Raw genomic sequence first — 19,911 nt, 5'->3', positions numbered from 1 at the left:
GGTTAGCCCATGGACTGCTGTCCTGTGTCTGCCGGTTGCTGTGGGAGGAAGGATGTTGCCAGTCAGAAGACACCTGGGATGTGTCACTGGTGGTGACTCTGAGGTTCCAGATAGTGAACTGAGCGCAGGGGGAATTTTTATCTCTCTGCCAGCTGAAGGCTGTTTATGTGAAAGAAAAAAGGGAACACAGAACAGGGTACCTGACTGTAAGTGCTAAGGGACCCTAAGGAAAAACTCTGGCGAGGGATGGAGCAGATTTCATAGATTGGGAAGGAGGTTGGTTTAATATGACTGAAATTTTAGAGAAAAGAAAAACCACAGATGAAAGTGTAAATCCGGGTATTTTGGAGGCATGAGGTGTTATATAGAAAGAAAGAAGAAAAGTGGAAAAGTTGCTCATCAGTGCATTTGCAGAAAATAGGATGGACGATTAGGAATGGTATTTTAGACATATCTATAAACATGAAATAAGACTAATAAACAAATTTGCTTTTATTTTATTGCAAGGAGAGGCTTTTATATTTGATTAGAATATGACAAGATATACTTTGTTCAAAAGTGATGGATTTGCTGAAAGAGCAGAGATTGATGTCGTCTAGCGAAGAGAGCCGTGCTTGTTGGTGGATTTGCTATAACGAGGGGTGCTTGCTCCCTCTGAGCAAGGTCATGTTTTGATTCTTTGATTGCACTATAAGGACAATTCCAGTGCACCAAGATCCAGAGCCCTGCCAAAGAATTTTACTTCTCCTTTTTCACTTTCCTAGCAATTGTCGTGAACAATATTACCAGTACTGCTCCAGCGCTCTGCCTGCAGGTAGGTTTTTTCAGACAGCTGGACAGGAGAAGTGCTTCCTCTCATTGCAGATAGGTGACCCTTCGCTTAGAAAGGCTCCAGTTTCTGTTGATCATACCCACTTACCTTGGTAAGAATTATTATGTGGTGCTGTCCAAGGATTGGATTTCATTTAGGGAAGTTTCCTGAAGGTCTCCCCCTTAGTAACAATGCATGGGAATAAATCCCCATCCTAAGGGAAGAAGCGTGGTGCAGATAAAAGCGGAACATAAGTAAGAATGAATACATTGCTTTCTGCATAAAGATTTTAATCCGTACAAAAGGGGGGCCTCCCTGGTGGTGCCAAGGGGTTGTCTTAGCACCCCCAAGCTATCGGCAGCCACTGTAGCATGAGTTTGATCCCCGGCCAGGGAGCTATCCACCTGGCACAGCAGACCTCTCCTGTCTCCCACTGCTCCCCTCAGCAGTGTCTTTCAGTCAGTCTGCCTGTTCTGCTCCCCACTCTGTCTCTGGTGAATCCTCCCCCCTTTACACCCCTGGCCTGCACCCCAGCTCTTGTATGCATAAATAAATCAATCTTTAAAAAAACTCCACCAATTTAATGGGTAAAAACAACATAAATGTATTATCTCACAGTTGTGTAGGTCAGAAGTGTAAAATGGGTCTCCCTGGACTGAAGTCAAGGTGTCAGCAGGGCCATGTTCCTTTGTGGAGGCTCTAGGGGAGAATCCATTTTCTTGCCTTTTCCTGCTTCAGGAGCTGTCCGCATTCCTTGGCTCATGGCCCATTTTCATCTTTAAAATCAGCAGAAGTGGGTCTCAGTGCTATCACCTTCACGGCCTGAGTTCGATCCCTGGCCAAGGAGCTGACCCACATGGTGTAGCAGACATCTCTTGTCTCACCCTCTGCAGTGTATTTCAGTAATCTGCCTGTTCTGCTCCCCACTCTCTCTCTGCTAAATCGTCTCACTCCCACCCAGACCTCTGGCTTATACCCCAGTTTTTCTATGAAAGAAAAGCAGTCCAATCTTTCTCAAATTGCATCACGGACACTCTTCTGCCTCCTGGGGCCATTTTTCTGGTGAGATGCAATGTGATGACATGGCTTACCAGGAATGAGAAAGAGGGGAATTCTCGGCATTCTGCACTAATTACTTGAGGTTGATTTCTTCTCAAATTCTAGGTTTATCTGTTATAACTGGTTAGCAAAGTATGTGCAGAAGAAAGGAGAATTGCTAGTAACCTGTGTGGACTCAATAAAAGCAAGCCATGCGAAGCTAACCTCATTTTTGGGTACATTTAAATTTTTTATTCAACTTATTTACTAAAGGAACACTGCACATCTTAAATACACAACTTAATGAATTGTCTAGTGAATGGAATACATGTCTATCAAGAAGTCACCCCTCACTTGTGTTCCTCCCAGCTATGTACACAGAGGGAAATCGCGGTTCTGACATAGCATGGATTTGTTTTGCTTATCCATATGTAAGCAGATAGATATAGAGGGTGTGTACTACTTTGTCTCTGGCTCATCTATTTAATGTTTGTGAACTTCATATTTTTGTCCGTAGTTGGAGATGGTTCATTCTCACTGCTGCTAGCACTCCATTGTGTTATTTGCCAGCCTGAAATTTTAGGAGGTAACTAAAAAGGCAAGGAGTGTTTATTTGAGATCAAAGAATTACACTTCAGGGTACACACAGATGCAGGTAGAAAACCTTAAATGTGCCCTGCTCCCCTCCATATAAACATGTACAAAATCAGGGTTTTTTTGGGAAGTGGAAGGAGAGATAATGGTTAAAGAAAAGACTTGATTAGTGTTGGCACTGCATAATGGTTATTGATTCTCTGCTAGGGATGAAAAGTGAACTTGACTGAGTCTATCCTTTAGTTAAAAACCTACCAATTATCAGTTCTCAAAAAATTGTTTTTGGCCCAGTCCAAAGGCCTTTGACCCAGACCAAGTTGATAGGTAATGCATTTCTCTCTAATGACTGTAAGAGCACTGATGGTGAATGGTCTGGAAGCCATATTGTTGTACATGGGGTTGGAAAAATGGACAGTTTAGCCTGAAAGAGAGAAGAATCAAGGAGGATGGAGTAATCATCGTTAATGATAAGAAGGACCATTACATTTGGGGATTTATGTTCCTGAGGACAGGTCTAGCACTACTGGGAAGAAGCTGAGAGGAAGACATTTCTGCCTTAGTGGAAGGAAAAGCTACTGAGCTCTAAAAATGAAATGAGTTGCCTGATAGTGTTGAAGTTATAGTTCCTGGGAATTTGAAGGAGAAAATGGATTAAATGGGGACCTAAATTTTGTATGTATGTATTTAAAACTAATGGTGCCGGGAGAATTGTAGGTTTAATATTCTTTTTCAGGGACTATTTAGTTTGGGCATTTAAACTAAATCTGGGAATTGGAATCAACCTCGCTGGATGTTCTCCTGGCTTTTAGTTCCAGAACTGGGTCCTAGTGCTTGACTTACCAGGCTCCTACTCCAGGGGAGCCCATATAGGCTGTGTTTGATCCATTCAGAAGCAACTCTATAGGGGGTTATAGGAGTGACTTTTAGCTTCTGCTTCCTGCAAAGCAGGGGTCAAGGCAGGAATGAAGCTGTACCTGGGTCAAAGGTCTAAGGTGATTTCAGGTCATCTTCCGGTGGACTTGGCCCAGTATTGGGTGGAGAGTGAATTGTACCTACAGGTCTGCAGGTAGGGCATCTTTGTCCTTGAGGTTAACTTGCAGTTGCTTGTATATTATCTAACCTCAGTCCCTCATTCCATGCCTCCGGGGTTGGGCTTCAAGAGCCCTACACTTGGTTGGGCTCTGGGCCTTCTGGTCAGCTGTATCCGCTGGGGGTGGGATAAAGAGCCCAGTCAGCACTGCTGTTTGCCATACCCATTTCCTGTTCCCTGCTCCCATGGCCAGGAGGCCCGGGAGGAAGCTGGGCCTTGGGGAAGGTGAGGGCCAGCTCTCTTCAGACAGTTCCTCTGCTCCATGGGTTCTTTCCATAGGACTCCCTTAATTCACACTGAGTCTTCCTGTGCTCAATACAGGATACAGGAATATAATACAGAGAGCAGATCAGGGAAAGATAATGGGTCAGTGGCTAAGAAGTAAGGCTCTGGAGTGGGGGAGGTGAACATGTTGGAGGGTAAGAGGAGGACTACAAATGGATGGATGTGGAAGTAGAGACACAGTAGGGATAAAAGTGTAAGCAATCCATGTATTTTCCTTTCAGAATTTGTTGTAGTAAAGGGTGATGAGTTGGCTTTCCCCTGCCCACACTCCCTGATGGAGTGAGAACAGACTCTGCAGCTCAGTGCTACAATCAGAACTAGACCCCTTAAGCCCATCCCCATTTGAAGTTTGACCCATGGTTACCCTGAGGGCTAACCATGAATTTTATTTATTTATTTATTTTTAATTTATTATTATTTTTTTTTGTTAGAGGCATGTTTTATTTATTTGTCCGTTTGTTTGTTTTGTTTATACATGCACTGGGTACAGTCAGAAGCGCGGGAGGGTGAGAGAATTCACCAGAGCCAGAGCGGGGAGCAGAGCAGGCAGAAGGACCGAAGTACACTGCTGAGGGGAGCAGCGGGCGGCAGGAGAGGTCTGCGCACCATGCGGGACCCTCCTCTGGTGGCTTGGGAGCAGCCGGGGATCGAACCGGCGCCGCAGAGGCCATGGGCAGCTTTGCAACCCAGCGCTCAACCACTGCGCCACCAGGGAGGCCCTAACCATGAATTTTAATTAGGGGATTCTATTCTCTTGTGAATTTGACAGTATCAGAGTTGTCTCTGAGTTTCTAATAGGAAACTTGGCTTGTTTGGAAATTGGCAGCTGAGCCTGAGGGGAAGGATTAGAGGTTATAGGATGGAGAAGGGGCTTGAGGGCTCCTGATTGGCAGAGGCTGAAGTCCAGTGGGGAGGAGAGGATGGTGATTGAGAAGGATCCACAGATCTGAAAGGTTTGTGGAGGGCAAGATACACAGGTACTTTGGTCATTTTGTGGGGTGCTTGTGGAGAGTGTATACCTGTGTCTTTAATTATTAACTTAGCACTGGGGTGGCCTGGAGTTATGGGTGCATTTTTGCCCAGCCCTGTGATAAGATTTGGTTATTTATTGTCTTGCTTATTAGTCAGAAATACAAGTGTGTATAGGACAGAAAGCCCCTTTTCCAGAAAATGCGGACAAGAACTTGGGCAGTGAGTAGAATAGAATGGGACAGGGAGAGACGGTCAATGGACAGCTGTTCTGAGAGCCTTCTCTTCCCTAGTTCTCAGGATGGAGTAACATCTGGGCCAGTGCGAGGAATAAGGCCAGGACACAACAAAACAGGAGGACTAGCAACACAGACGCAGAGGGTCACACCAGTCAGAGCTGACAGTGAATATCTTCTGACTGGGCTGATGGCCTGAAGCAGGCCAGCCCAGCATGGGGCCTTGTTTCTCTGCTATCTTTGGCAAGGCAGCCTCACTGACCTTGCCCTTGGAGCCCTGGGGAGAAGGGCAGTTAAATCCTTCTAGTGCTCCAGTTGCCGAGCTGGGAAGGAGGGAGTGATGATGATATTCCCTCTGTGGCCCAGGGAAGGTGCATTTGTGCCTGCCTGCTTAAGAGGCTGGAGGGGACTGAAGAACATTCTGCTGAGTCTTAGAATTGTTTCTTTTGACTTTCTTCCTGGCCACATCCTGGGGCTCTGGTCAACCTCATAGCGTGTATGGCTTTTCTTGAATTCTTCTGAAGTAGCAGATTGTAATTTGAGGGTAAAGGATTTCTCTGAGATTCTAATGAAAGCTATGGTGCTTTTCTTAGAAAAATGCCTATATTGTGGACATACAGACATGACTCTTGACAGATAATTTTGGGTCTTGTGGGAGCCTTAGGTTAAGGAAGGAATCCCACTAGAAGGGAGATCCATAAACTTTATAGGTGCTCACCCAGGTAAAGGGACTGCCTATATCTCAGAGCAGAAGGATTTGAGGAATGTTTGTGGCTCTTACTTTTTCATTGTCCAATCAGGAACTATGCCCATTCCCCATTCTAGAGCAATCTCGGCTCCAAGAATCTTTCCAAGCACGAAACAAACAGCTGAGCTGGCAGGCAGAGTGAGAAGTCTGGCCTCCATCCTAATCCTGACCTGCCAGTCCAGACATTGACTAAGTCACAACACGACTTGTCAAGGTTGACAGTAATACCGCAGGGTCAGAGTGCTGTATCCTGGAGCTCATATTGGGAGTACAGGGGTGGAGGGGGGGGACGACACTGTGACTTGTCAGAGCTAACAGCCAGAGCATATCACTAATCCTGTACAGTGACCAGTTGCCTCCCACTCCTGTGAGCACTTTGTACGTAAGCATATCAGCAGTCACTTCTTTTTGTGCTTTCCATGAGTGCTGAGTATGTGTGTATGGACCCAGGTACTTAGCGACGGCATCTGGACGATAACAGTGAGGACCTTCTGGGCAAAGGTTTTGAAGCAGAGCAAGATCAAACACCTCTTTGGCTAAAGGATCTATTTTGGTGATTGCTACTGGAAAAGCGCGTTGGGAATCTAAAGCCCTCCAGATGGTAGAGTTGGTTACCAATCAGTATTATTTTTCTTTCAGGTTTCTTAACTTTCATCAACTGTGCCAATGTCAAGTGGGGAACACGGGTACAAGATTTGTCCACCTATGCTAAATTAGTGGCATTGATTGCAGTCATCATCGCAGGCATTGTTAAACTTGGTCAAGGTAAGAAATAATATTCGTAGTAACATTTGTTAAGCATTTTCTATGAGCCATAACCCTCTAACTGCCCTTTGCACACTACCTTATTTTGTAGGTACTATCACTATCCCCATTCTATAAATGAGCTGAAGCTGCAGGATTAATTATCTTGCCCAGGACCCTAGCTAATAAGTAGCGGGGCTAAAATTTGTCCCCCAACAGACTGAGCCCAAAGTCTGTCTTTTAACTTCTGTACATGCTGCCTCCCAGAGGGAAACTGGTCTTGGTAAAAGTGCTGACAACCGAGTGCTGGGAGCTGGCTTTTGCAGATTATTGAGCCCAATGCTGTGGCTGATTGTTCTTCCCTGGGGAGCGGGCCGGGGCATCCATGAACTCCTTGTGGCCACTCCAGTTTCCAGTATGAACACACCTCCCCCCACAGCTACTCTGCTGACCTTGGCACACTGAGCTCTCTCTTCCTCCACCCTGGATTAGCTGTGTAGTGTTAGGAAGGGGGTTGGATCTGACCGCATGAGGGGCAGGACAGAACTGCATCACTCCTGTTCTCTAACTCTTCTGTGGTTGTTTCTCATCCTAGAAAGTTACCCCATGTCTTTCCTGTCAAATCCCCATGCTGTTCGTCTCTCTTCTGTTCCTTCATTGGTATCCATGCTGCCCAGGGTGTTCTTTTTTTTTTTTTTTTTTTTTAAAGATTTATTTTATTTATACAAGAACCGGGGTACAGGTCAGATGTGCAGGAGGGTGAGAGGGTTCACTAGAGACAGAGTGGGGAACAGAACAGGCAGACTAACGAAATACACTGCTGAGGGGAGCAGCGGGCAAGACAGGAGAGGTCTGCTCACCATGTGGGTTGCTCCGAGGCTGGCGGGGATTGAACCGGCACTGCAGAAGCTGCGGACAGCTTCACAGCACTGTGCTCAATGGCCTGCACCACCAGGGAGGTCCCCCAAGGTGTTCTAAGCCACTCACTAGCTGTTATAGTTTCCATTCCTTTACTGGATCACTTGAACTTGGGGAAAGGCCACTAATCCTTCTGTCTTTCCATGTTTTTGGGTTCTAGGAGCTTCAACTCACTTTGAGAATTCTTTTGAGGGTTCATCATTTGCCATGGGCGACATCGCCCTGGCACTGTACTCAGCTCTGTTCTCCTACTCGGGTTGGGACACCCTTAACTATGTCACTGAAGAAATCCAGAATCCTGAGAGGTAGGTATCTTTCCTTCAACTTGCTATGGCCAATATGGGATTATTTACCCAATAATCATTATTTACTGAGCTCCTGCTGTGCTAGAAAACATACCACAATTGCCACAGTTGATTTTATCAGCCCCTGGTCAGAGAAGCAACTTGTCCATGACCATGGTAATAGTTGAGATGTGACTTTTCTCTCTCTCTATATATATATTTTAAAAGATTTATTTATCCATGCATACAAGAGCTGGGGTGCAGGCCAGAGATGTGGGAGGTGAGAGGATTCACCAGAGACAGAGCAGGGTACAGAACAGGCAGAATGACTGAAATACACTGCGGAGGGCAGCAGCAGGCAAGATAGGAGAGGTCTGCTGTGCCATGTGGGTTAGCTCCCTGGCCGGGGATTGAACTTGCACTGCAGTGGCTTCGGATAGCTTCATCTTAATCCTTTGAGCCACCAGGGAGGCCCCTATATATATTTTCTTTTAAGAAAAAATTTAGGGCCTCCCCGGTGGCGCAGCGGTTGAGCTCTGGGTTGTGAAGCTGCCCGCAGCCTCTGCAGCGCCGGTTCGATCCCCGGCCTCCTGGTGAGGGTCCCATATGGTGTGCAGACCTCTCCTGCCGCCCGCTGCTCCCCTCAGCAGTGTACTTCATCAGTCTGCCTGTCTGCTCTCCGCTCTGACTCTGGTGAATTCTCTCACCCTCCCACGCTTCTGACTGTACCCAGTGCTTGTATAAATAAATACATCTTTAAAAAAAAAAGAAAAAAATTTAAAAAGGCATTTTCACTTTTTTTATACATTCTGCATTAATTAAAGCAGGTGTACCATGTGCTCACATGTACTTTTTTAAATTTAAATTTTTTTTATTTTTGCGTAGAAGAACTGGGGTACAGGCCAGAAGTGGGGGCAAGGGTGAGAGTATTCACCAAAGACAGAGTGGGGAGCAGAACAGGTGGATCTACTGAAATACACTGCTGAGGGGAGCAGCGGGCGAGACAGGAGAGGTCTGCGGTACCATATGTGGGTCACCGCCCTGGCCAGGGATGGAACCCAGGCCATAGCTCAATAGAGTTTTCACCACTCATATCCCTAGAGATAACTTTAGATCATAGACTCCCAGAAACTTGTAGTTTCCCTTCTGATCCTGTCCATGTTTTTCAGATTCATACGGATATAGTTGTATGTTTTAGCTACTCAATGGTCTGACCTTACCATTTTTACTTTAAATGACCCTGTAGTCATCAGAGTGAAAAGAGCACGTGGTAGGGAGTCTACCGGCCTGGGGCCTCTTTTTCCACTGAGTTGTTGGATGAGCTGGAGTCCCTGCCATCTCTTTGTAATTGATGGGGGTGAATTATATGATCTCTAGAGCCTTTCCTGGCTCAGGGAATTAAGATTTCCCAGGGAGTGAAATCTTCGTAAACGTTTAAGTCAAAAGAATAATGAACCCTTTTGACTTTCAGAAACAGGGGATACTCCGTCAACACATTCAGTGTTGCAACCCTGAGAGAATATAAAGGCTGCAGAATGGAGACCTGGGTGGTGCTTCCACCTACTGGACAGAAGCTGAACTACTTGGGTGTCCCTCCCTCCTCCAAGCCCTGCCCCCCCCACCCCCCACATTTGTTTCTGCAGTCTCACTGTGAAAAATATTTATAAAGATTATGGCTTTATGGGGCTAGAGGGACCTTGAAGTTTGTGCATCTTTCTCTTGCCACCCATGAGGATGGCATCCAAGGTTCCCACGCTGAGTAAGGTGGCTGGGGTGGACATGACTTCCAGCCTGCTTGTTAAGATACACACATTGTTCTTCCTCCTGAGGTGTCTTATTCTTTGGAGATGTTAAAGTTCACAGTTTGCCTTCATAATCTCTGCTTATTTCTCAACCTTAAAATAAATTTTCCAAGCAGGAATCTAGAAAACTTAAATAAGGGACCAGGAAAAAGAATAACTATAAGAAAGAAAATATCAAAATCAACAAATAACTATGAACAAGAGACACTCTATGGGGGTTGGGGTGGGGGTGGGGAAAGGAGGGCTTGGGGTAAAAATAAAGGGGTTGTAATTGTATGGGGAATATAAAAATAAAATTTAAATTAAAAAAAATAAATTTTCCAGTATCGACAATCTTAGAGAAGGAATCCTAATACCAAAAAGATCACTGGGTAAAAAAATAAAACCAATAAACCTCCGATCTTCCTGTGCTTTTACTCTGACATAGTTCTTTTAATCTTTTTTCGTTTAGCCCTTTCTCTAATATGTTATCCCCTTCCCTTGATGCTCTTTAGTTTTTAAGAGCTTAAGCCACTATCCTAGGCAACTTCAAATAGTGTTTATTCAACTTCAAAGGAAATGCCCAAGGAGGTCCTGTCCCTGGATTGGTGTGGTATTGTAAGGATTAAAGGAGAGATGGAGGGCCTCCCTGGTGGCACAGGGGGTTAAGTCTCAGCACTATGAAGCTATTAGCAGCCACTGCAGCACAAGTTCCATCCCCAGCCAGGGAGCTACCCACATGGCGCAGCAGACCTTTCCTGTCTCACCCGCTGCTCCCCTCAGCAGTGTATTTCAGTGGATCCACCTGTTCTGTTCCCCAATCTGTCTCTGGTGAATCTTCTCACTGCCCCCCCCCGCCCCCGCCCTTCTGGCCTACACCACAGCTCTTGTTTGCATAAATAAATAAATCTTTAAAAAAATAAAGGAGAAATGGGGGGGATGTGACTGTGGACTAATGTATCCATCATTCTGTTCGGCTGTAGGAATCTGCCTCTCGCCATTGGTATTTCCATGCCCATTGTCACCGTCATCTACATCTTGACCAATGTGGCCTATTACACTGTGCTAGACATGAAGGACATCCTGTCCAGTGATGCTGTTGCTGTGGTAAGGATTTTCACTAACAGGAGGAGAGTGAGGGTGTGTTTGTGGGCTTCTGGGCATATAGCAGCTTTTTAAAGTCCCAGAAATGGGGTAGTTCTTGAAAGGAGTATGCTTAGGGTACTGGGCTTGCAAGAAGATCTAATTTTCCTATTGTGGAAGGGCTGGGCTCCCAGTAAGGGGGATCTGGGGGCATGTTTATCCATGCCTACATCCTTTATAGGTCCTGCTAATGACTCTCACCTATTCCTTTCCCTTAGACTTTTGCAGACCAGCTTTTTGGAATATTCAACTGGACAATTCCAGTGGCAGTTGCATTATCCTGCTTTGGTGGTCTCAATGCCTCCATTGTGGCTGCTTCTAGGTATGAGTGGCACTTTCATGAGGGAGGGCACTGTGAAGAGCCATGGCTGGGGAGGGTAGGACTCACAGGACCCAGACTTTAGTCACCGAGCACCCCAAATGATATTCACCACCTCTTTGATTTTCTTGTTCCTATCAGCAGCTGCCAGTCCTCACTAATCTCAGCATTGAACTCCATTCTCTAAAATTCTTTTTAAGGAGGGGGGACAGCAGAGGTAGGGATGTGTGGCATGGGAGCCATACCACACCCAGCATTCCAGAAGTTTCTCAACTTCTACCTTACCCAAAACAGGCTTTTCTTTGTGGGCTCAAGAGAAGGTCATCTCCCTGATGCCATCTCCACGATTCATGTTTATCGATTCACACCGGTGCCTGCTCTGCTTTTCAATGTAAGTGACCTCAAGAATGAGGCTAAAAGCCAGAACGTGGGGGAAACTAGTTAACAGTTGATGCAACCATTCTAGCTTTCCAGAAGCTCTAAAGGAGATTCTAATAGAAAAACTATTGGTGGATCACCCGCTGTGACAAGGTAGTGTGCTAACTGCTGCCGTGGTCCTAAGGGAGAAGCTATCTCTAGGGAACAGTAATATCCTCTGATCTAGAATAAGGAATAAAGTACATGGAACGTGCTGTAATAATTGCCAAGGCAACGATGTAGTGTTTAAGGCAAGAAAATGATCATGTCCAACAGGAAAGTCCTGGAGAAGGTGCATTTGAGGCAAACTTTTTTTTTTTAAGATTTTATTATTTATTTTTGCATAGAAGAGCTGGGATGTAGGCCAGAGGTGTGGGGAGGCGGAGTGAGAGGATTCACAGAGACAGAGTGGGAAGCAGAACAGGCAGATCTATTGAAAGACACTGCTTAGGTGAGCAGCAGAGCCAGGAGAGGTCTGTTGTTCCATGTGGGCAGCTCCCTGGCTAGGGATCAAACTCCGGTCATCTGCCACTGTCCAGGTGATAGCACTGAGACTTAACCCCTAGGCCACCAGGAGGCCTTTTAAGGTTACAGTTACAAACTGTAGCAGTGGGCTTTAGGTTGAGAGACAGCGTAAGTCCTGAGGTAAAGCAATGTGGAGCTGGGTATTAGGTAGAAGCTGGAAAAGTATGGTGGAGACCTTAGGAGACACTCTTAGGCAGATTTACGGAATTTTTTAAAGCTGTGCTTTATAGATTAACTTGGCAAGTATTTGAAGAATGCACTGAAAAACCAACTGAGGCTATTGACTTAGCATGAATAACATATTGAAACTAGGGTGGTAGAGGGTGGGAAGATAAAAAGGACTGTCAGGGATACTGAAGACTTGACCAGAAGGATGTGTGGGTGGTAAAGGGGACTGAACAGTACCTTGAAATAACAAAGACCACGTGTGAGGCGCTCACCAGGCTTGTGCCCACAGGGCGCCATGGCACTGGTCTACTTGTGTGTGGACGACATCTTCCAGCTCATTAACTACTACAGCTTCAGCTACTGGTTCTTTGTGGGGCTTTCCATTGTGGGTCAGCTTTATTTGCGCTGGAAGGAGCCTGATCGGCCTCGACCCCTCAAGGTAACTCACCTCTATTCCACTGTGGGTGCTGGGGGGCGTCCTCAGAGATACTTAATTAAGAAATCTTTGCCTAGGATTTGGTGGTGGTGATGTGTTGAGATAAAGGGGGTTGGAAAGAAGGCTTAGTGCTCTCACATTCAGTGTGTGTGTGTGTGATGTTATTTGAGCTGTTGATCCTGAGCTGTCTAACCTCAGTTGTTTCTTATGTGCTCTTAGCTCAGCCTTTTCTTCCCCATTGTCTTCTGCCTCTGCACCATCTTCCTGGTGGCTGTCCCACTTTACAGTGATACCATCAACTCCCTCATTGGCATTGGCATCGCCCTTTCAGGCTTGCCCTTTTACTTCCTCATCATCAGAGTGCCGGAACAAAAGCGACCTCTTTGCCTCCGAAAGATTGTGGGTAAGCTGGATCCTCAAGACGGCTCAGCTATCATACAGCCTGCTTTATCCCCTGCAAATCTAATCTCCCGAGTCATCTTTGCCATAGTCCCTACTGCCAACACTACGGCTTAACCTCAGTTGTTCCCTCAGGCACCACTCTGTTACTAGAACTCAGTCCAATTGACCTCTTAATTTTGATTCAAACTTCTCTCTTTATGTAGCATCTACCACACGGTACCTCCAGATCCTATGTATGTCAGTTGCTGCTGAGATGGATTTGGAAGATGCAGACACACCCAAGCAACAAGATCCCAAGTCCAGCTAAATACGATCCAGAATCCTGAGATGTGGAGAGCAGGGGTCTCTTGCCTCCTACTGGCTGGAGCCAGGGAAGCTGAAAACGAAAGCTCACTCCTTTGGCTTCAACAGCCTTTGAACTTGCTTTTTGAGAGGTGGAATGTAATTTATTTGTTTTGCTACATATTGTTCCAGATTTTTTTTTAAAGGGATGATAAAGCAGACTGTGGGGAGCACGTCACGTGTGGGTTTGGTTGTTCTAATAGCACATTCCCATGTGTTATCACTCAACTCTGGGTGTGCCGATCCACTCTTTTCCTTTAAAAGGGCCAATAATGCTCCAAACTTCCTGTCTCCTTTAGAGAGACATGAAACTGTCAGAGGTGCTGGGCAATAAACAGGTTATGTTCCTAAATTTTGAGCAACTTGATCTTACATAATGTCTTGAAAGTACAAGAGGATTTCTTCCTTCTCAAGGCTGTTGCTGAAGACTGATGTAACTGATCGCACTAAAGGACACCTAAACTGCTACAGTAAAATGTTAGATTAAAACTATGATCAACCTGTTCTTTTTAGTGATAACTAAGAATTTGAGCACATCTTCTTGAAGGATATTTTATAGGTTTTCATGGGCAAATAAATGTGGTTATTCTGTTTAGATAAGCCTCAACCATAGGCACCATGCAAGTGAGGAAGGAACTACCCATCTATGGGATGGGGGCCCAAGCTCTGCATGCCAATTTCCAACACTTCATGGGACCAAACCCAGCAGAAGCCATCACTACCCCAAATTTTTTTGAAACAATCCATTCCCCTGTTTAATGAGTATCAACAAGTAGCACACAGGACAGAGGTTTACTAATTCTGTGAATGGGAAGCTCACTTGGCTCCCCAGTGTTCTTTTGCTTTAGGTGTAGGGCCTGTAGTGGAATTTACTTTAAAATGAGTATCTCCATGTCCCTCAGTTTCTAGGTCCGGAGCAACGACCCAAAGTCAAATCTTATTCTGAGGTTGAGTCTTCGAAGAGACAGAATTCCTGCCAGTATGAGCTGGGAATAGAATTCAACCAAGTGTATCACGCCAGGGCTGTTTTGACTTTGGTTTGTTGCTGCTGCTGCTGCTGTTAGGGGTGTTGGGAGGGTGATTCTTTTCAGGCTGCAGCAGAGGGTTGTGGGTAAAGGTCTGTCTTAAGGGACCTGGGCAAAAAGAAGAAAATAAATCTTGATGAACAAAGGTAAGGAAGAAACAAATGACAGAATTAGTCTGAAAGGGTGATTTACCCCTGGCTGCCAGGTCCAGATGATTCTGCAAGCGTTGTTCACGCTCTCGCAGCCGATGTGCCACTTCGGCATTCTTCCAGCCTGTGTGAAGAGTAGCAAGATGGTCAGTGCAGTACCCACTTCAAACTACTTATCCCTGGTCCTGTTAGGTGGAGGACAGGCTGTTACCTGTCTTGAAGCTCTTTATGAAGCTTTCTCGTGGAAGTAACTTGCTTGGGTCATGCACAACACGCTGGGGGATTTTAAGTACAGTGCGTACAGCTGGAATCCGGAGGCAGGTCACCTGGGCCAGGGAGAACACATTGGAGGAGAGCCAGTACACGAACACAGCCTGCAGGAAAAGAAAGAGAAGGTACTCAGAAGCTGCCTCCCTGGGCAGCTACTGGGGGACAGTTAGGATAGGTGGACGAACCAGGAAACAGTCCCAAAGTCATAACCCACCGTGGGGAAGTGGATAGTTATGGGCAAGACGGCCAGGGGCATCACTCTGATAAAATTTCTCATCCACTGAATATCAGAACTTTGCATACCAGTCTCAGCACCTAACTGCAAAAAACAACATCAAAAAAGGCAGAGGAGTAGCAAATCCAAGTTAGTTTTAGTGAATCGGGTTCATAATTCCTGCTAATCAACTCCGCCAGGGAGTGAAAAATGGCTTTTGTGTACAACCACTTCCTCCTCCATTAGCCAACCTGGCTTACCTCAAGGACACCCCACATTGTAGCAGTGACCACCAGTGGTAATATATAGGTGGGGTCGGATAGCGTGAGATCCTGGAACCATAAGAGGCCACCGGTCTGTAGGCTCGGCACTGGAAGATTGGCCATTTCTCTCAAGGCAATGAAGAAAGAGATGAAGATTGGGGCCTATTAAACAAGATAACAGTATCAGGAACCTTTAGCAGAGGGGACATTTTCATTATTCTGTTATTGGAAACTATGTATAATATCACCACCACTTGCTTTTTGGAGCACGGGAAACACAGAGCAGGTACTCTGAATGGTTCAGGATGAAATAAGAAGGGAGATGTCTTTGCTTACCTGAGTCAGAGGTAGAATGAGAGGTCTCATGAGTTTAACATCATGCTTTTTCTGGTAAAATGCCATCTCCGAGGAGGCCCTGTAAACTGCCAAGTGAAGGGAAATTAATAGTTGGGTTACCCAACAGTTACCTGGGTGGAGGTGACTACCTTCCTCACCTAGCCCATGATATTTCTTTTTTTAAAGATTTCATTCATTCATACAAGAGCTCGGGTGTAGGCCAGAGGTGGGGGGTGGGGGGCAGGATGACAGTATTCACCAGAGACAGAGTGGGGAGCAGAACAGGTGGATCTATTGAAATACACTGCTGAGGGGAGCAGGAGATGAAATACACTGCCAGGAAGACAGGAAATGTCTGCTGCGCCATGTGGGTCAGATCCCTGGCTAGGGATCGAACTCATGCTGCAGTGGCTGTGGATAGTTTGATAGTGCTGAGACTTAACCCCATGCATACCAGGGAGGCCAGCCTATGATATTTCTAACTGACCCCAGCCAGTCACTGGAACCATTTGGCCCACGAAGCAGGTAAATTTTAGAACCTGCCCAACTATAGCAACTCGTGATTTAGGTTGTTCCTTTCCCCTTGGCAGAATGTCCGGAAAAGTACAAGTGTGATCTTCTCCCATGCTCAGCTCATTCTGCAAATGACTCACATTCAGCATGGTCTCCTGTCAACTTGGCCTCTCGGATTCGAGTGGAAAACTTCTGGAGCTCTGGCAAATGATTATGGATCTTGGCTGCCTCTCGCTGGCCCTTCACAATGAGAGGAAACACCAGGCAGCGGGCAAGGACTGTACCTGGAAAACACAAACTAGGATTAAAGTAAAATTAAAGCAGTTCCGTAGCTAAACGTTTGAAGTCTTTAGGTCCTCATTGAGAGGGCCTCTTAGTCCAGTTTTTCCACACTGTCTGGCCCAAAAGGCCCCTCCAAAAGGGGCAGGTGTTCGACTTAGTTCCTTGAAAGCTTAGTCCTTTGACATTGCAAAAAAAGTCCAGGGTTAACTTTTGTAAGCAAATCACAAAAAGGGCACAAACCACTTTTCTAGATGAGTGGTTTCCAAACTTCTATTATTAATGGAATCTTTTTTAAATTTCAACCCTAAGTGTAGTTCCAACATATGAAACAGATAAAATTTAGCTGCCCTGGATAAGGGGGTTATCTGGCTATAAGACTGTTCGAGTTCTGGACTTGCTTTGCTCAGAGGCACCTTTACAGAAAGCTGGGACTCTAGGAATGAAGTTTGAAAGCCATAGATTTAGAAATCCTTGGAGTAGAAGGCAATCTGGTAGTCTATTATTTTAGACTCTCTATATTTTTCTTACACATCACACTTTCTGACCACCCCAACAAATATTTATTTCAATTATGTATCTGCACACAAGCAAGAAGAGCTGAGAAGAGACTGGTGGAGGTGGCGGGGAGGGGGCAGATGTAGCTTTAGGCTAGAGCAACATTATGATAGATGATCTGGAGTGGAAAGAGAAGGGAGCTAAGGATGGAACCCAGAATACTAGCATTGAGGGGTAGGTAGGGCACTGGGCAATGATGATGGGAAGGTGGGGTCAGAAAGACAAGACAAAAACCAGGAAAGGATGTGACAAAAGGATAGACTTTGAAGTCTAAAGTGTCTAGTGGGGAAATGTGAAGATCGAAGAGAAAAGTGGACTTAATAATGAGGTCACTGGCAATTAGAATGACTTGGTATTAATAAGAGTCCGACTGCTGAACGTGGAAGAGTACAAAGAAAAAAGCAAGGCCAGTGGATGCAGAATATTTTAAATAACGGCTACGACAAGGAGAAAGGTAGGTTAGTACTTAATGGGTGAAGGGAAGGAATATCCCTGTCACAAAACATGGAAAGCTTGGGCATGTTTATATTTTCAGAGTAGGGCAGTATGAAGAGAGAAATAGAAGACATGGGAAAGGATGACAGCTGGAATAAGATGCAGAAGAGAGCATTTAAAGCACAGTTTTAGCCTATACAATTTTGAGGTCAGAAAGACCAGGACTAACATTCTCCTTTCATAGAGCAGGACAACTTCATCATCCTTACTTCATCACCCTTTACTCTAACCCTGTGCTCATATTCAAATATCTCAACATTAAATCCTCAGTTAATGTCATTACAGGTTCTTGGAAACTTAGACTTGAAGCAAGAAGGTGAAAGCAGGTCCTCCAACAATGTGGCTTTGTTCAAAGTTGGTGGCAATTGTTTTCTCATCAATAATAATATTGAACAAAATGACTTTGTTTGAGGACGTACTGTATTGCTCGAGTTCCAGATGACCTAATGGTTTAATAAAGCCCATTAAGAAATATAAGTAGAGTGCATCTAAGACTCATGAGCCTCATTTGAAATCATTTGCTGTTCTGACAAATTTAGGCAACTCTTTCCTTGATACACTCATGTATGGCAAAGATAGAATGCCATCTTTAAAGTTCTATCTCCAGGGCCTCCCCGGTGGAGCAGTGGTTGAGCGCTGGGTTGCGAGGCTGCCTGCAGCCTCTGCGGTGCTGGTTCGATCCCTGGCTGCTCCCCGGCCACCGGAGGAGGGTCCCACATGGCGTGCGGACCTCTCCTGCCGCCCGCTGCTTCCCTCAGCAGTGTACTTCGGTCTTTCTGCCTATTCTGCTCCCCGCTCTGGCTCTGGTGAATTCTCTTACCCTCCTGCGCTTCTGACTGTGCCCAATGCTTGTATAAATAAATAAATCTTAAAAATTAATTAAAAAAAAAAGTTCTGTCCCCATTTCTTCTATCTTTGTCCAGGATGTATGCCTCTTACATGCAGCAATGGCCCCCCACCAAGGTAGGCCCAGGTTAACATGTATATATTCCAATAAGTTCTGGATAAGTCCCACTGGGGTGTAGGATCCCAGGCCCAGCTCAGCGAAGCTCTGTTCTGCAGCAGCTTGGACTACATCTGCGGTCTCTCCGGAAGTCACTTCAGTGACTGCAGGTGAGGGAGTTGCAGGGACGGCAGGAGGGGCCTGAACCTGTGCAAAGGAAGCCATGTGTAATCTTCAGTTGGTGGACATACAGAAATTGAGGGCCTCCTTATGATAATCAGTACCACGTTATTCTTTGACTCCCTACTTCTCATTCTCCCAAGTTAGCCTACAGTAGCCACATAATTCAAGCTTAGAAAGGACATTGTTTTTCCCTCTAGAGATGAAGATGTTATAGTCTAAGATTTTATGACTTCCTTTCATGTCAGGAAGTTATTTCTTCTATCAGAGTTTCAAACTTTCAGTCATCTGAGCATCACCGGAAGATGTTGCACATATGATGTCGAAACTATTACAGTTATAATTTTTCTTTATAATAACTTAGTTTTTAAGACCAAAAATATCGATCCTCAGAAATACTATAGCCATGAAATCATGTATTTGATATGCAAGTCAGGATTTTTCTAAAACCACTCTAATAAACCACTCTTGTAAATCTCTGCTGCTGTACTTGCATCAGTTCCCCACTGATTTGAAAATCTATCCCAAGCAAGAGATGCTATCATTTTGGGATGCTGTATTGAGTGTGCACAAGAACTCTGCTCCACATTGGTCTTTTCCTTACTCAAAACAAAATAAAAACAAGCAACCAAGAAGCATCACTCCTAACGTTCCAGGAACGAAGGCCTCTTACCTGGGCTTCGGCAAACGAGATAGCAGAAGTACTGAGGCCTCGGGGGCCCGGGGCCACAAGAAGGGCATAGCGAGGGCGCCCTGGGCACTGGCCTGCAGGGAACAGGAGGCAGGCGGCCGGGGGTTTCCGGGGCCAATGTGAGAGACCAGCGACGCTGTGGAACTGAGAGGGTAAAAGGAAGATAAGCTCTTTCGTCTGGAGTAGATGCTCGTTATGCTCACACCCCAAGCAGCAAGCTGGCTGCCCCCACGGGATACTGCCACTCTCCGCGCGCAGGTGGCTGGCCCGCAGGCATGCAGTTTGTGACTCCTGGATCTCAGGCGCACCCGCGGCCCAGACGTCGAGACTAAGATTTCCTTAGCAGGGGTGAAGCTTGTTCCCGGGAAGGGACAACGGCACCAGGCCGCTGAGCCCGCGGGGTCCCCGCTGTGACCCACCCATGTCCTCCCGCGACCGGGTGTCACGAGACGCAGGGCCCGGCGAGCAGGTTAGCGTCGGCCTCCAGCAAGAGCTGTCCCTGGCTCGGGTCACGGGGGCAGGGCGGCATCCCGGCGCTCAGCCCGGGGCTTCCTTACCCGATGCCCGGGCCGTAACCGGCGCAGAAGCTCCCGGGGCTGGTACATCAAGCGCAACGCCATTTTGCCGGAAACAGCACTGTTCGCGCCTGCGCATTCAGAATCGCCGGCCCCGGTGAGGAAGCCCTTTTGGAAATGGGCGGGAAGCCAGAGCGGTCGCTTCGCTCGCGAGTGAAGGGACGCTGGCG

General features: G+C 46.1%; 2 protein-coding genes across 4 annotated transcripts in view; one reads left to right on the top strand and one right to left on the bottom strand.

Moving 5' to 3' along the window:
- Positions 1-13,802, top strand: part of SLC7A7 (solute carrier family 7 member 7) — a 33,101-nt gene extending 19,299 nt beyond the window's left edge. For both annotated transcript variants that reach the window (XM_037503025.2, XM_037503024.2), the window contains 8 exons: positions 6,411-6,536; positions 7,594-7,738; positions 10,482-10,605; positions 10,860-10,963; positions 11,255-11,351; positions 12,360-12,509; positions 12,726-12,909; positions 13,112-13,802. In XM_037503025.2, coding sequence (XP_037358922.1) covers positions 6,411-6,536; positions 7,594-7,738; positions 10,482-10,605; positions 10,860-10,963; positions 11,255-11,351; positions 12,360-12,509; positions 12,726-12,909; positions 13,112-13,215 — 1,034 coding nt within the window. In that variant the 3' untranslated portion in view covers positions 13,216-13,802. The remainder of the gene's footprint in view (positions 1-6,410; positions 6,537-7,593; positions 7,739-10,481; positions 10,606-10,859; positions 10,964-11,254; positions 11,352-12,359; positions 12,510-12,725; positions 12,910-13,111) is intronic.
- OXA1L (OXA1L mitochondrial inner membrane protein) lies at positions 11,540-19,803 on the bottom strand. Of its 2 annotated transcripts, XM_037503026.2 has the most exons (10): positions 19,724-19,803; positions 19,149-19,310; positions 18,292-18,502; positions 16,161-16,304; positions 15,508-15,593; positions 15,169-15,333; positions 14,909-15,013; positions 14,636-14,798; positions 14,468-14,548; positions 11,694-14,383 (listed from the first exon to the last, which is right to left on the bottom strand). In XM_037503026.2, exons 1-10 carry the CDS (start codon positions 19,784-19,786, stop codon positions 14,250-14,252), a joined length of 1,314 nt encoding a protein of 437 aa, XP_037358923.1. In that variant the 5' UTR covers positions 19,787-19,803; the 3' UTR covers positions 11,694-14,249. The 2 variants fall into 2 exon arrangements, with proteins under 2 accessions (XP_054545113.1, XP_037358923.1); XM_054689138.1 differs by lacking the exon at positions 14,909-15,013 and having other exon boundaries at positions 11,540-14,383.
- Between the last annotated feature and the right edge of the window lie 108 nt (positions 19,804-19,911).

The sequence above is a fragment of the Talpa occidentalis genome, unplaced genomic scaffold (assembly GCF_014898055.3).
Source record: "Talpa occidentalis isolate TD23 unplaced genomic scaffold, MPIMG_talOcc4v2.1 talOcc4.11, whole genome shotgun sequence".
NCBI classification, from domain to species: domain Eukaryota; kingdom Metazoa; phylum Chordata; class Mammalia; order Eulipotyphla; family Talpidae; genus Talpa; species Talpa occidentalis.
This window is presented reverse-complemented; position numbering and strand designations above follow the sequence as displayed.

Bases quoted from the DNA above. Each gene is read 5' to 3' on its own strand.
- OXA1L (XM_037503026.2), bottom strand. From the start codon at position 19,786: ATGGCGTTGCGCTTGATGTACCAGCCCCGGGAGCTTCTGCGCCGGTTA. The intron at 19,311-19,723 runs GTAAGGAAGCCC...TTACCCTCTCAG, and splicing joins GGTTACGGCCCGGGCATCGG to TTCCACAGCGTCGCTGGTCT. The intron at 15,014-15,168 runs GTAAGCCAGGTT...TGTTTTTTGCAG, and splicing joins CAATGTGGGGTGTCCTTGAG to TTAGGTGCTGAGACTGGTAT.